The sequence below is a fragment of the Lepidothrix coronata genome, unplaced genomic scaffold, assembly GCF_001604755.1.
Source record: "Lepidothrix coronata isolate B3197 unplaced genomic scaffold, Lepidothrix_coronata-1.0 Scaffold96, whole genome shotgun sequence".
NCBI lineage: Eukaryota > Metazoa > Chordata > Aves > Passeriformes > Pipridae > Lepidothrix > Lepidothrix coronata.
Genome location: NW_016690276.1, coordinates 2,907,197 through 2,923,170, shown reverse-complemented (window position 1 = coordinate 2,923,170; position 15,974 = coordinate 2,907,197). Strand labels below are relative to the sequence as shown.

The 15,974-nt window shown below is 38.3% G+C and overlaps 1 protein-coding gene across 1 annotated transcript in view; it reads left to right on the top strand.

The window, feature by feature from the left end:
• Nucleotides 1-15,974, top strand: part of PPP3CA (protein phosphatase 3 catalytic subunit alpha) — a 191,729-nt gene that overhangs the window by 162,641 nt on the left and 13,114 nt on the right. The window contains exons 9-10 of the mRNA XM_017822245.1: nucleotides 7,090-7,215; nucleotides 9,859-9,933. Of these exons, the coding sequence (XP_017677734.1) occupies nucleotides 7,090-7,215; nucleotides 9,859-9,933 (201 nt within the window). The remainder of the gene's footprint in view (nucleotides 1-7,089; nucleotides 7,216-9,858; nucleotides 9,934-15,974) is intronic.

Sequence of the window (15,974 nt, the reverse complement as noted above, 5' to 3'; positions counted from 1 at the left end):
GAGAGTGATTAGGTCAGTATGAGGCCTGTTAACTTGTGGAAAAATTAGTAAATTATTCTGCAAACCATGCAGCAGAACTGTCAGTAGCTGGTTTCATAAAAATAGGGGCTCTGCTAGCAACCTAAAAAGTGCGGGTTGAAGCAAGAAATGTGTTAATTATCTTGGTGGCATCATTGCTGCTGGTGAGGAAGTGTGTTTAATCTCTAGGTTGGCTGCCTCATGTCAAAGGCTGAGCAACCATGAGACTCTACAAGGAAGGTGACAGAAAGTGTTCACCTTTTGTTTCTTAGTGCATGGAGGTAGTTCTGTGCAATGAAGGCAGTGGGTGAATAATGTGAGACCTTGTCTTGAAGGCAAATGAATGTAAAGCAATGATTTACCATGTTCAAAATTTTGAATTTGAAACCACTGAGTTTGGGTGGTAAAGAGAAGCACCTCTCCACTACCTCCATTTTGGAAGAGAGAGTCGTTTCCGTTGTTCCAGGATGCTCCACTGTGGCAGGCAGGTCTTAAATCCAGTGGGAAGCCTTTTTTGTTGGAAGGCTGTACACAGGCTGCTGAGAGGCACTGATTATCTGTGGTCACAGCTGGAGTTTGGGTGTGCTTTCTGTGATATCTGTTCTGAGTGAGCTTGGGCAAATCAGCACCAGTCTGCCACTCTTTAATATATGGCTTGTTGTAAATTTAGAGGTTGACCTTTAGCAGCTCTTTTTGAATCTCCATTGAGTTTAACTGCTTCCTTCTCTCATTAGAAGTTTTGATGCGTTATTTCGTGTGACTGATTGCACTGGCTCTTGGTATTTAAAGTACATCATGAATAGTTCTTCATGCTGCGTTGCTCATGCATCTTTGTCTGGATAGTGTTTAGGGGCTTGCTTCCCTTCTCAAGAAAAAAACCACCGTTATATTCAATAAGCATGACTACTTGTTGGCTTCCATGATTTGCAGCAGACGAATTAACTGAGAACACAGATTTTCTGACTGGCTCATTTTGGGAGATGAAAGAAGGCATTTCCATCCAGAGGTGTTGCAGAACAGTTACTCTAGATGCTGACTCATCATGAACTGGTGCAGAACCTGATTGATTTTTATAGATCATCTTGATTATTGTCAGTCCTTGGAAAAGGAGTAAATCTCCTACTAGTAAGTGCCTTCCTGTCGTAGTATGCGTTCTTAGTGCGCATCTGGTTTTCAGTTAGCTAATGAAGTCACTCTAAATAAATTCCTGAGAGGCTCCAGCTCCCACTGACATGAAATGGATCATTTATAAATGCGGTGTTGTTTAAGATAAATACATTATTTAAAAAGCTGGAAGAGGCTAAGAGTTCTCATTTTCACCACAGGTTGATAGTTCTCCTACCCATTAAAGCAGATGTAGTTTCTTGTGCTTCTTCAAAGCACTTTAGGAGTAGACCTGGTTGCCAACTTTATCCAAGGGCTCCTTCAGTCAGGAGAGCAGCCACTGGGATCAGGTATGTCCTCAAAGAGGAGTAGGGAGGCAATAATTCCAGAGCAAAAGAAGGTTTGACAGGAGTAGCTTAAGATAAGCTCCCCAAACAAGACCATGTTTAGCATATCTGCTGTTAAAAGTGCTGCCATGGACCCTCTGCATGGGCTCTCTCACGGTACTGACCCACCACGGGAATCTCTTTTGGCTTTGCTTTGCTGGATTCTGGCACTGAAGGGAGTTTTTTGTATCCTTTTTAGTTACTGGCTATTGCTTCGTGAAAGCTGGTGTGTTATTTGTCCACCATGTGGCTGCTGGTCCTGTAACAGCCCCAGGCCAGACACGTGCACAACTTCAGGTGCCAAAGTGAGGTTTTTCAATTAGGAGGCTCCTCTCAGGGGTTCCCTGTGTAGTTAATGGGGACAGAGAGGCCTTTGGGGGTGATTCAGAGGCTCAGAAACTGCCTAGATATTGGGAGCCTTATGTCCTCCTTTTCCATGATTATCCTTCTTCATTATTGTTATTAATTCCTTTCATATTCATTTTCATGGAGAGCATTGGCAAAATTAAGGAATTTCTGTATGTTTTTTGGCAACTTCTGATGTCTTCATAGCTTTCTCAAACATTTCTGCTTTCTTTTGTAATATTAAAAGGCATAAAGAAAAAGATACTTTAGGGTTATTATTAAAACTTGTTACAAGAAATAACAGTGCAGTGATGATTTTTCTAAGACTACTGCTTCTGCTCATGCAAGAAGATAAATGTTAATTGGATTATGGTAGTTACCTGTGACTTCAGGGCCTCAGAGGAAGCCTGCGCTGATAAGAAACTCTGAGGCAGTTGCGTTAAGTACAGATTTACCCCAGATTCAAGAGTGCCCATCACTAAGAGAAATTCTCTATAGCAACAGAATAAGAGAGTGCCATAAATTACTGTATGATATGATCTGGCCTTGTATCGTGTCTAAACTTTTATTCCCGCATGCAATATTTCCTAATGCCTTAATTAGGACATGCCGTGATGCTATTCATGACACCACTACTCCCCTTCAAAAAAAAGAAAAATCAAGTGATAGATTTTACAGAGGCATGAAATTTGTTTGTAAAGCACTAGTGATACTTTGTATTTTAGTGGCTGGCTGTCACTTCACTAAGTGCATGATTTTTAGCTGAGGGAACAATTTTAACTAGCTGTTTACAGACAGACTATTATCTTTTGAACACTTTTAAAAGATTAAGTTTTGTAGTGGAGAGATAACCACCAGAAAATCCTAAGTCATTAAAAAAAAAAAACAAAACAACAAAAAAACAACACCTCATCGTGAAGCTTCTTCCAACATGCTGCAACATACATGTGTGGTTGCTGAAAGGAAAAGCAGATGATGGAGAGAAAAGAAAGCATGCAGGAGAGTGTTTGGGATACTAGAAACATAAAAAAAATCTGTAAATCGGTATGTTTCCTGATGTATCATGTAAGTAATATGTCAGTATAAAGTATCAGCAGGCAGTATACCAAGGATACACATAAAGAAATGTGCCTGAGCCAGATGGATCTAATGGGAAAATTATTTTTGTCTGGAAAAAGGCAGAGTAATATACCTGGAAGACGGGGATGATCTTTGAGGAATATTAGCACTTTGGGAGAAAGGAAAGAGATGTAACCTTCTGTTTGCCCTATCAGTTTTCTTTCATACCTTATCTCTGCCGCTGTGATGAGTTCTTGTCACGGAAACAAAAGCTTTTAAAGAGGAGCTGTCAGGGTATCTAGGCCATCTCATTGCCGAATCAGAGAAGTTTGCCAAAAGTGATTTTTGCAGTCTATTGATATAATCTTGAATGCTACTCCACTCTTTCTTTGGAAGACATAGTTGCACATGTAAAATAAAAATCTTCATAATTCTGTAAGAGAAGATTTTCCCACCTGCAGTGTGCCTTGCTTCTGTATTGGATTATTTAGATCATTACACTGTATAGTAAATAATTTTTTCCTTTGATAATGTTTAAACTTCTTGAGCATTTTACTAACCCTTAGTCGTGATCTGACTTGGGCAGAAAATGCTGTGGTTACTTAGCAACTCTGCTTGAGGAGAAGGTAGTGTTCCCAGTTGCACAGTTAATGCTGAAGTTAATTCAGCATTAAATCAGAAATTGAAATTGTTTCTTAGGTATGAAGAATTTGAGAGACCTTTTACTGATCTATTTTCTAAATTCAGGATGAGTTTTCTGAAAAAATTTACAGGAAAATTAGTTAAATTGTTCACTAAAATTATTTTGAGGTTGTTTGTCTAAGAATGTTCTGAGCTAGTATTTCTACCATGCTCATTATTTGTTTCCTCTGATGGAAATGTTATCGATTAATTAGTTAATACTGAAAAATGATTCGCAGATCTTGAAGCAGGATATGTAATGTCTTTGAGAAATTCTGAACTATCTGTCATACAATTTAATGTTGTTCATGCTGCTAAGGGCTTTAATTCATCTCCAAATATATAGGCTTTTAAAGCACCATTTGAGATGCCAGAGGGTCTGAGACATCTACTCAGATCTGACAGGTATGACACAGGAGACAGTCGTTCCAGGCTCATCTTTAACTGAGGGAGACCAAGGAAATACAGCACTAGGTGCTTATATTTAATCCTGAGGTTAAAAGAGCTGTCTCCATTTCTAACTGAAGGAAGGAGGTTTCTTACCCGCACAGTTTTCAACACCCATATTTCTAGCCTTGGGTGCCTGTGTTAAATGTTTAAAGCTAAATAGTACAAATGCTCTTTACCTGCTGTGTTAGTGTTTCATTTCACTCTGATGTGATTTCAGGATCCAGTATCTCAGTTTACTAACATTGGAAAGAAGTATAATGTCATTTGGGATATCTGCACATCTTCACTTTACAAAACATTAGCGTTTAAAACTTATTTACAACAGCGAGTATCAAAATTAGGTTAAAATGTGTGTGTCTGTTAAGAATAATAAAATAAGATTCTTGCTCTGGTTGGTGATTATACATGATAATGACTGGTGGCTTGGTCTGCTAGCATCTGTCTGAGTACGTGTTTGGAAAAAAAAGTATTGAAGTTGCAGCCTGGAATAATAAGCAAATGTTGGAAAGTCAGGTTTTCCTCTGTTACAGGTTTCATAACCAAAGGAACTCATCCCACTGTCTTCTGTCTCCTCTATTAGCAACTGCGTGGCCTCTGGTCTTATAACTTTCAAAAGATTTGTACTCTCTCAAGGCTGCTGGGGTCTCCTATATCTACTTAGGCATCAAGTTAAGATGGCCTAAGAACTGAAGCAGAGGTGAAACCCCAAACCTTTTCAGAGCCAACAAAGAGGAAAAAGAGAGCTAGGACCAAAAGAAGGAAAGGGACCAGAAAAGCTCAGGGAAACTCCTGCTGTTATCTGAGAAGCATTTTCTTCTTGATCCAGATAAAGTTTTCTTCTTCTGCCCAAGCAGTAGTGAGAACTTCACAATTGTAACAGGAGCCAGTTTAATGTTAAATGTTATCTTCATTAGTTATCTGTATAATATTTTGTGTGCGTTGTGCTTGTAAATGACAGATTTTTAATTAAAAATGCCAAAAAGTATTTGCAATACTGGTAATTACCCTACTTTATTTTATTCTTCTAAGAGGAGGGTTATTTTAGAAGACTCCTCTCTCTGTTATTACCCTGCTCTATTGTATATTGTTATTTTTCTTCAAGTGGCTTCTGAAGTAATTTGTTGGAGAGGTCACTAACAGAGAATTTTTTAAAATACTATTATTGGAACTTTCTTTTGTAAGATACTGAGGTATATAAATTAATAAAGTGGTGTGAAGATTTTTTTATTATACTAATCCAAGAATAAATTATCTCTCTTTCAAAGAAAACAACCCAACTGAAGACATTTATATTTAATTTGGTGTTTTCTAACTGCTCTGCATATGGTTCAGGCTTTTTCAGAGTCCAATTTTAAAAGTTCCTTGTAAAAATTATTTATTCAAATTTCACAGAATTTAGAAGTAGACTTACTGGATAAATTGAAGAAATAGTGGGAAGGGGAACTACCTCAGTTCACTAAAATGATGAATTTGAAGTTTTAATCCTTCTAAATGAATCTTCAGAACCATTAAGTGGTCGTTTTTGTGTGGTTTTGACTAATTTTTTCTGTAAAGCCACAAACTATTTATTTTTATTATGCAATTGTGTCACTAATAGAAGAAGAATGAATTTCGATCTGCTGTATGTGATTGCAGCCAAAAAGTGGTGGAAATCTTAAGAGAATCGACACTAGTTTTCTCATTTTTGCTAATAGCAGTACTAAGCCATTTTTTCCTTTACTAGCAGTGCAATGACTGATGACTGGGATGGGCAAGAGTCCAGTGTGGTTTATTTAAATGGAGGGTGCCTGCCTCGCAAAAGTTTGCATAATTGCTAGTGAGCTGTTCTCTGGGTCTATCAGTAAGTAGGTTTTGGAAGCTCCCAGGTCACTCTGGACTCTGTCATTGGCCACAAAATGGAAGACATTTAGCACCCTATTAATTTTTTGTGGGAAACAACAGCTTACTGCATAAAAAAAGGTTTCTTGTCTGATTGATACACAGTGAAAGGAGATAAATAATCAGAAGAAATTGTTCAGCCTCTTCAGCCAACTTTGCACTTCCTGCAGTGCTGTCTCACATTGCAGTTGTGCAACTTCATTGCTGGCTGTTAAGTGATAACCAGTCCCTGGAACTGTGTACCTTCCTGGGGAGCCACAAGTGGGAAGGCTGGAGGAAAGGGGAAAGCAAAGTATGATACACCTCCTTCTTGTGATGGCTGGTTTTTTGCTTGTGTTGATTTAAGATCCTGCATGCAGTCTCCTATAACTACTTCATTTAAAGACTTTTATGTCTTTGTGTTCAAAGTCCCTTTGGTGAGACTTCAGTGCTAATCTCAAAATTACCTTTTCAGATTACCGTTTCAGGTATGAACCTGATGAAGTCCATTAACAGAAGTTAACACTGAACTTGGTATACTGCTTTAAAAAGTGGCTATGGCATACATATCTATATTTCCACCAGTTAGCAAACACAGACTCTATGTGTGTGTGTGTGTTGACAAGAACGATGCAAATGTTAAATCGTGCAAGTCAAATTGTATTAGTATTGATTCATATTACAGGGAGCACAGTCCTAGAGTTTGAATAATGTGAGAAGCAAGTGTCATCTCTTGTACAATGCTATGAATGAAGTACGTTGAAAACATCCATTGGAAGAGCAGCATTCAAACTCTGAGTGATAAATGTTCTTCTCTGTTAACTCCAAACTGTGGTTGTGAGGAGCTCAGATAACTGTGTGAAATGAGGGTTTGTGGATACTCTGCTTCATTCCTCACTGATGGCAGATCATAGAGCTTACATTCTTGACTACTCAGAGGAATTAATTGACTTATCAGCCCATCTTAGTGCCAGGGAAAGCTGATGACACTGCTTTCAGACAGAAAATGGCTTTTGACTTTACTGAGTCTGTATCGTATTGTAACTGGCATTCAGGTGCTACTGCTGCAAATAGTGGGTGAAAGCTGATGAGCAGCTCTGTGGGCTGTGCATTCTGTCAGTGTTACTGGTCTGGTAGCCAGTCACATGCATGGCTGATGTCTCTTATTTCTTTTCTTTTTCCCCTCTAGCTGCAGTATTGAAATATGAGAACAATGTTATGAATATCAGGCAGTTCAACTGCTCCCCTCATCCCTACTGGCTTCCAAACTTCATGGATGTATTTACCTGGTCCTTGCCATTTGTGGGTGAGAAAGGTATGTAAATTGGTTCTACCTGTAAAAACTGCAAAATCGTTTCTTAGTCACTGCACACATGGCCTCATTTATTTTAAAAGGCAAGAATAATTTGAAGACAGATATCTTGCTGTTGAGGACAAATTTGTAGAAACAGGTCTCAGAGGGGCAAGCAATTACCAATGGTTATTCACACATCTCATATGTTTTTATAATTTCCACTCTTTCCAGGTTATGATGCCATTATGTTTCTACTGTGGAAATAGATTTTATGGCATTGCAGGCCAGAGGTGCATTCACTGAACAAAATTCTGATTAGTTTTTCCTTTATAAGCTCTTTAGTGTTCCCTTGGATATTACTTACTGCTCAAGGGACATCTCAACAGACTTCACTACATGTGGTTACATCTTTACTCAGCTGATCTTTTTGATAAGATGATGGGTTGCGTTTTCATCAGCAAACACGGAGCTGGTGATACTAAGACCTAGCCTGGCTAACTGTTCCTGGAGAGAGTAGAGGGATGCCAGCAAGAAGGCAAACCTGCTCCTCAGCCCCTTCTCTGCACAGGGCATTGGGTGCCTTATTGCTGGCAAGAAGACTCTAAAGAACACAAATGATGTTTTATTGAAACATGATGCTCTTGATGTTGCCTGAATACAGTTTCATGCTATGTATGAATGGCGGGCACACAAAAGGCATGAAAACACTTTGGTCTAGCATATTAAATGAATACAGAATGCAAACTGCCTAAACCCCAAGTCATTTTATTCAGTGCCTGAGACGAAGCTTGCTTTGATCTGTCCATTACAGAGTATTGCTGCAACAGCAATTACTGCCAGAAAACTATAATAAACTCTTAAAAGGTGCTTGAAATAACAGTTCTCTCTTAATAGGCAACTGGAAATACAGCCAGCTGTGGCTCTTACCTGCAGTCATGACCGGCTTTGTTTTCAACTGCTCTTTTGTATGAGGAAAGCTGCTGGTGAGAAGCCTGAGGTCTCTGTGAACAAAGCAGAGAGACAATGAAACAGGGATTAACAAAGAATAGACAGCTGTTTCCACTAATGGAGACATTACATAATCCACACTGACGTGTGTTGCAGACTTTTGTGAAGCAGATAAAACGCTCTCATTTTCTTTGGCCGTAAACTCAGCCAGTCTGTTTTTATGTTGGTCATGTTCTCCATACACACTGCAGTCTTATAAGATTGTTCTTTCAGAGGCTTCCCATCAGCAGCCTCCTTAGGGGGGGCTACAGGATGCATGGTCAGATTTGCTGAGGTATTCCTCATTCTTCTTCTGTCTTGTTTGTTTTTTTTTTTCTCCTTCACGTCTTCCCAATGGTCATGCTTATCAATTTCTTGGAAATTTTAGAGCCCAAAGACGTGAAATCAGTATATTCCTTTCTATGCGAAACAACATTCATGAATGTTAGAAGTGGTGTTCTACGCAGCTTGTTATTTATTTCCTTTTTTTTTAATATAGATTTTTTCCCTCAAAGGCCAACCAAGGTAGGAAGCTGTTAGTTTCACTGGTTGTTGTTAATGTGGAAAATGTTTCCACTAATCCTGTCAAAGGAAAATCCTTCACTAAAGTAGGAAAAAAATATAGCTTTGTCCCACACTTCTAATGTTCCAAGCCATCATTGTTGTCACAGAAAAGGATTTTTATAACCACTTGACTAAAAAACTTAAATTTTCAACCTGTGTAGCTAGTACAAGGCTAGACATGCCTGGTAACCCTTTTAATGATGCTTACTACATGTAGATGTAGTGGAGTTTTTCTTAATCTGCTAATGGTTTCACAATTTACCTCGTAACTCGTGCTTTTTTTGTTTTCTAAATTACAGTTCCTTGGTTGTGATTTTTGCTGGGGTTGGTTTTTTTCATTGTTCTCACTCTGTGTGCTCTCTGGTTAGTGTCTCACAGTTGTCTTTCCTGAAAGAGATGAGACCAGGGTAGGGATAGCCTGTGGCTGACTCTTTCATGCCCAAGTTCCAAAATAAGCAAGCTGAACATAGTCTGAATTCTCCAGTAATGATGTAACTATTCAATATAGAGTAGTTCCATCTGTAAGGAACCTACAGTGTCTAATGTATTTGTCCTGGATTTCAAGGGATACTGAGGGCATCTTAAAACAGTTAATATTTTGTTGAACAGGAAGTACAGTGTCCAGACCTGGATAAATAAATAAATATTCTGTGATCCCTCTTGCTGTAACTTTTTCTACTGGAATGTTCCATTCACTGAGCAGGGAAATCAAATCCTACTACCATGTAGGAGCCAGAGGACAGGGATCAGTTCTGTTACTCAAGTTGAGTGAAAGGCAAAAATGTATTGGGGGAGAAAACAAATGTTACATACTTCATTGACAATTGCAAAAAGAGAGATCAGAAGCACGTTATTTTTTTAAAGTCTATTTGTTGTGGTGTTTGTTATATTTGGAAAAGTTTTTATGGAAACCTGTACTTTTTATTAGCTTCTATTAGCTGAAAAGGACATTTTCAGCTTCTATTAGTACATGTGTAAAACAGGCCCTATTGTTTAAAAAGTGGGTGCTGTTATTGCACTGAATTTTTATTCACACTGCTGAGGCTAGAGCTGGCTCTCTGGAAGACCAGGGAATCTTAATATCAACAATTCTGCACTTGTTTTCCATTTTAGTGACAGAGATGCTGGTAAACGTGCTGAACATCTGCTCAGATGATGAACTGGGAACAGAAGAAGATGGGTTTGATGGTAAGAGCCTCCTGCCCTTGGTCAAGATTGTTTGCCTTGAGATTACTTTAAAAGTTTATTTACTAACCCTGAAATAATTTTCTGAATCCCATTTGAGTTCTGTGCTGCTGAAAGCGACTGTTGTGCTAGACTCCAGTGGATTTGCTTACCGTATGCTTTGGAAAGAATTAATAGATCTTCTGCCCTGTTCTAACCCTTTTCTTGGTCTTGATCTTTTGGTTAAAAAACCTGTATTTCCTTCCGTGAAGTCTGAGTTGTGTTGTGACAAAGGGGTCAGATGTTGATTTCATGCAAAAGATCGCAGGGATTCTCATAGCAAGTTTAATTATGTGGTGAAATATTCTTCCTACAATGAATTAAGCTTCCTGCAGAGCTCCTTCCAAAACATTCATACTGCAACTTTGGAAGACTTGTACTTGAAGTATTACTTTAGTCACCTCTTTTGATGCACATGTGTGTCTAAAAGGCATTAAAAAAGCAATAGAATCATTAAAAATAAACATGAAAAGACAGATAGAAAATGTTCTAACCTGACACTTCTGCTGAAAAGAGAGGAATGGTCTCTTCTGTTATCATTTGGGTTGAAGTTTATATGATGATTAGTTGCCTTGTACCTGTTGGTTTGACTGTAAGTGATATTTTATATCTTATAATTTGGAGATTCTTAGAAGTCAATTTATTTTATTAGACATAATTTTCTGCTAGGTTGTGCAGGAGTAAATTGCAGCTCTCCAAAATGTCCCTTCTCAATTGAGCAAAGCTGAAAAAAATCCCATGCATCCCTAACATTCTTACTGTGAATGCTTTCAATGTTTAAAAAAATCTGTGAAAACTAAAAATAAATAATATATGTAATAAAAATAATCTATGAAAAGAACAGATATACTAAAAATAATTAAAAAAAAAAAGAAGAACCTGGAAAAATCTAGCACTACTGAATATTCTCAAGATCTTTCTAGCAGAATAAATGAACAAGGAGAATGAAGAACTTTCAAGTAAGACAAATATTTAATGAAGTAGTAATTAATCTTCTCTCTCAAAGTATTTATTTTTAATCTTTGAAAGAGGAAGCTAGATCACAGGTTTTGCAAAATGTTTCCTTTGCAATGGAGAAGACTGGTATGGATGATAGCGCTTTGATTTTATTCTGAAAAGCCGGATGGAATTCCCTGTTCTGCATCTGCCACAGAGTGTGGACATGAACAATTATCTTGCAGGACTTGGGACAAAGACTGAATTTATTGAAACCAGTAATCAGTGGAGAGAAGAAAACACCTGTTTGAATATTGTGCCCATTTTTTTCCTCATGAAATTTAAATAAGTCCGTACTGTGTAATTAAAGCAGCGTGTGAAACTGTACAAAGGCATACAGTGAGTAAAAACTGTGTCAAATTAAATACAGTAGCAACAAAACCATGTGCTTAAAATCTTTGGCTCAAGAAAGCACTTAAGCTCAGGCTGAAATCCCACTGAATACAATGCCAAAGCAAAGACTTTATGGGGAGGATTTTTAAATTAATTCAGCCTTGGCCTACTACTTTCTTTTAAAGTTGTACTATAAGCTTCCATTGGGCATAGACAGGCCAATGCCTGTACTCTTTTCTAAAATTTCAGTGTCAGCATTCCCATCCATAACTTACAGTTCAGGAGCACATTTTCAAAAGCAGAATCAGAAATACTGAGGCATTAGAGGTCTTGGGGAACAGCAGCCCTCTCCAGCTACAGGAGATATCTGCATCTACTGCATTTTTTTCTGGGAGGAGGGTGAACCCCTAGCCCATTTCCCTGGGAGTTTACCATGGCACTCCTCCAGATGTGGAGTTTGCAGCATTGCAGGTGTCTAAGCAGGAGACAGGCTGAAATCCTCTGGGCTCGCATGTGTGTGTACTGCATAACAATATCTAACAGTCTTAAAGTTTCCAGATGAGGAATAATTAAACAGTTCCTGGTACTGTAACACTAATACTGTTGTCTAAATCTGCTTTCAGTTTTTTCTGTGTGAATGATTTCTCTGTGTAAAACATTATGGTAAGGAAGATATTAGAAAGGTTGTCTTAAACAGAGCTGGCATATGTTCATGTCTGCTTTCTTGGATAATCCCCTTAGCGCTGTAAAATGGGGTCTGTGGCATTGGTGCTGCAGCTTGCTGTGGGCTCATGCTTGTACCTCCAGCCCACTGGACACAGTGGGCTCATGGGGATTGCACACATGAAGAGATTGAAGCATTCAGACATCAAAGTAAATTTAAGGGTTGATTTAAATGTAAATAGAAGCTGATATCTGTAATGATTTCCTAGTGAGTGATTTATTATCTGTACAGCAAACAAAAATCCTCTTTCTCTCAGAGATAGTTGAGTTCCCTCTCTCTTTTTTTTCTTTTTTTTCCTGAAAGCTTTGCCTTTTGGGGGAGAAATTACAAGAAGTATTTTGTTTGTGTTCGTGATGAAACAGATCAGAGTAATTACCATCTTAAAACTCTTTCTGTAAAGACTGTATAATGACAGTCTTGTAGTGGCTCAGCATTTCCACTGTTCTTCAGTAATTTCTGTACAGCTTCCTTGGAGGGCTGCAGCAGTACTGGCCTCTTTACCTGCTGCCATTTTTCTTTAGCAGTATTTCCCATAGAAGGAAATGCCTGATATCTGCAACAGCAGATGCATTTTGTTTGATGGAATGATTCTTAAAAATCATTGCTTATTTTTAGATCATCAGTAGTTTTCAGGGCTCGCTGCTGATTTCCTTTCTCTCCTTGCAGTTTGAACATGCCCTGACCTGAGTTCCCACATGTAGTGAGAATGGCCCATCACTATGGTTTGCGCTGATCATTCATTTGCTATCTTCTCTTACACTTTCTTGCCCTCTGTCTTTCCCTCTTCTCCCTTCCTTCAAAACAAAGCCCCACCAGTATTGCCTGACTTCACTGCATGGTGTTCTTGTGAGCCCTTTTTTATTATTATTATTATTTTTAGTTCTGAGTCATGCATGGTGCATCTAGCCACGAGCAGGATGCTCAACAGCATGTATTCCTTTTTTTTTTTCTCCCTACCCCCCACCTTTTTTTTTCTCCCTAAGGAAGCACATCATGGGGATCTGATCAATTTGTTGCAGGCTGTTTCTGTGTATGCTTAGTGTGAAAAAAGCCTAAGTATCGTAATGCCCTTTATCCCATATGTCCCTGCTGGCCTGTATTGGCCTTCTGGTTTCACTCGCTTTAAAAATGAGAGAACATGATAGGTCAGGTTGTCTTATCTCTGATAGTTTCCTCTTGCTGTACTTTCTTTTTCCTGTTTGCTGTGGTGGTTGCAATATAATCTGATCCAGAAAAAAATGTCTTGGGCAAATGTTAGTTCATGTGCTGTGTGTTTTGTGCATCAAACATATCACTTAGCAACAGGAACTGCAAATACCTCTACCAAGCCAGCATATAGTCAGAGTCCTGTTTTATTTTAATTAGCAACATTTCTGGCCTCCTGCATTTGATTGAATAAACTAAGCTGCTAATTAAAAGGGTGCAATAATGTAATAAACAACTTGACACAAATGCAAACTGCTTGCTTTGTAAGCATCCTTATCATGATTTGGCATGAAAACACTCTTAAATTACCTGCATTATTTTTTTATTGCCTTGAACATTGTAGCTCACAGCCTTCTCACAGAAAAGCCACTGTCACAGCATTAGCTGAAGCATTTATTCCTTGGTTGGAAAACAGCTTCTCCAGTACAGTGCTTTAGTTCAAGCCTAAAGAGAATTACCAAATCAAACTTCTCCTGCCAATCAAAAGCTGGTTCTGCTGTGGACAGTAGCATACAACATTTGCCACATCTCTTCAGTACAATAAACTGTGCCTGGGGCAGCAACTCACACAGACTGATCGAGCAAAAGCAAGGGCCTTGTCATTAGGTTTGTTACTTACCAATGCCTTGACAAGGGTGTTCATGATACTACCTGCTGAGTCTTAGCTCTTCAATGAGTTAATTTTTATCTGGGAGAGAACCTGGAGGGATTTTCCCAATGGTTTGTATTTGTTCTTCCTCCAAACCAGCAGGGTTGGACTGCAGTGTATACTTAATTTCTGTCAGTTGGTGACAGAGTGGCATTTTAATGTGATCTTTTTTTTTATTTATTTATTTATTCATTCTTTTATTTGGCTAGATATGATTATTTCATCCTGAAACCATTTTTCATGTGAGCCATACTACAGCCCACTGGTGTGCTCTGCCTCTGGACCAACCTAGTAGTATGTCCCCAAAACATGTGTTGTGCTGCAGTTGTGCCTGAGCACCAAGTCGTGCACTTGCCTTGCCCTCAAACAGTTGATTTTAAAATGCAATACCTTGTACTGTGGTGGCATTTGAATTTTCTCACTGTAAGCTGCTGGACCATTTGAACAGAAGAACACATGCAGTAGGTAGCACAGATTTTGGTAGACACAGCAGACATGGGTATGATAGTAAGCTATTCTTTCAGATATCAGATGTAAGTAAACTGGAAGAATTGGCTTGATTAATTTAAGAGGTGTCATTATACAGGCACACCCCACATGAACAGGTGGGGCTGTTTATGAGAAGTGATTAAGCCTTGTCAAAGCAGCAGCAGTGTAGGAGAAAGTCCATGTTTGAGAGGTGGTAACACCAAGGCTAAGCTTCAATGCTGGTCTTCTGCCTGCATGTTGGTTTCCTGCAAAACCTACTAACAAGGCTTTAAGCTGAAAAGGTTTTTTCTTTTCTTTTTTTTTCCTATTGTTTTCAGCCTGTTTCTTTCCTTTTGGATATTCTCTGCTTAATTTGTTTCTTTTCTGTTTTTCAGACTTTACTTAAGCATTACGTTTCCACTGATGTTATCAAATGTTCTGTATTATTTTTTATTTTCATTCTACAAACATCACTGATCTTTTTCTTTTCCCCTCTTATGGAATTCATAAGAAGATCCCATTTGTTCACAGAAGAAAGGTATTCAATAAGTTGGAAGGCTTAAGTTTTATTAATTTTCCTAATGCTCAACTAGATAATATATATTAGGATACCAGTGAGGGATTTGGGTATGACTTTTTTACTCATTTTATATCTGTTGAATCCTACATTTATAGTCTTTTTTTTCCCCTTGTTGTGCTTCTTGATCTAAAACTATATTTCTAGTTCTCAATTCTCAAATCTGCTAGACTTTAGTCTTAGTCTCTGTTCAGCTAAGTTAAATAGTGACTGAAAAAGGCTGAATATACTAAGATCTACCAGAACAGAGTGGAATTGTAATTAACAAGTAGGGATGGTGACACTTGGGGGAAAAATAGAAGATAAATCATCTTTAAATACTTTCAAGGTAGGAAAGGCTGAAAACCATGTCCTGTGTATCTTGAGAGTACAATTCTGTGAGATCATAGTAATTGAGGCAGGAAGGTATCCCCTCTATTTCCTGAAAAACCCAGCTGAATCATTGCTGTTTTATTTCAATTTTTCATTATGCTGTTACAAGTATATTATATTTAATTCAGTTACAGCTGAATTACAGCTGTGTCTCCCACTCTTTATTGTCTAGAATTAGACATTTCTGCCTAAGTGTTCATATCCTTTTTTTATCTTTATATTTTTTATACACTTTCATTATATTTTTATCTTTATATGTGGGAGATTTGAAAGCCATCATTCTGAGTATCTAACAGGGAGAAAACTAAATCTATTCCAGCCAAAACCAGGACAGTATCCTGGTATTACATCATACTAGGTCCCACATTTTCTAGTACACCATCATCTTTCCTATTTTTGCTAGATAAACACACAGATATCATTCCCTTAGTCTATGGGCTATCCCTATAAAAGTCCATTGGGTTCATTAATTCCATGAGCTTGAGCTCCATCTTCATACCAGTCTTTCAGGGCAGGAAAGATGGTGTGTGGTGTTGGATTGTTGCATGCTGAAGCCAGTTCTGATTCCATCACCACTGCACTTGTCAGGTTTCATCACAGCTTATTCTTCACTAATGTGGTGATTGAAGGGGCATTGGGTTCAGATCCCCAAAACTGTAGTGGTGGAGATGGGTGCTGCA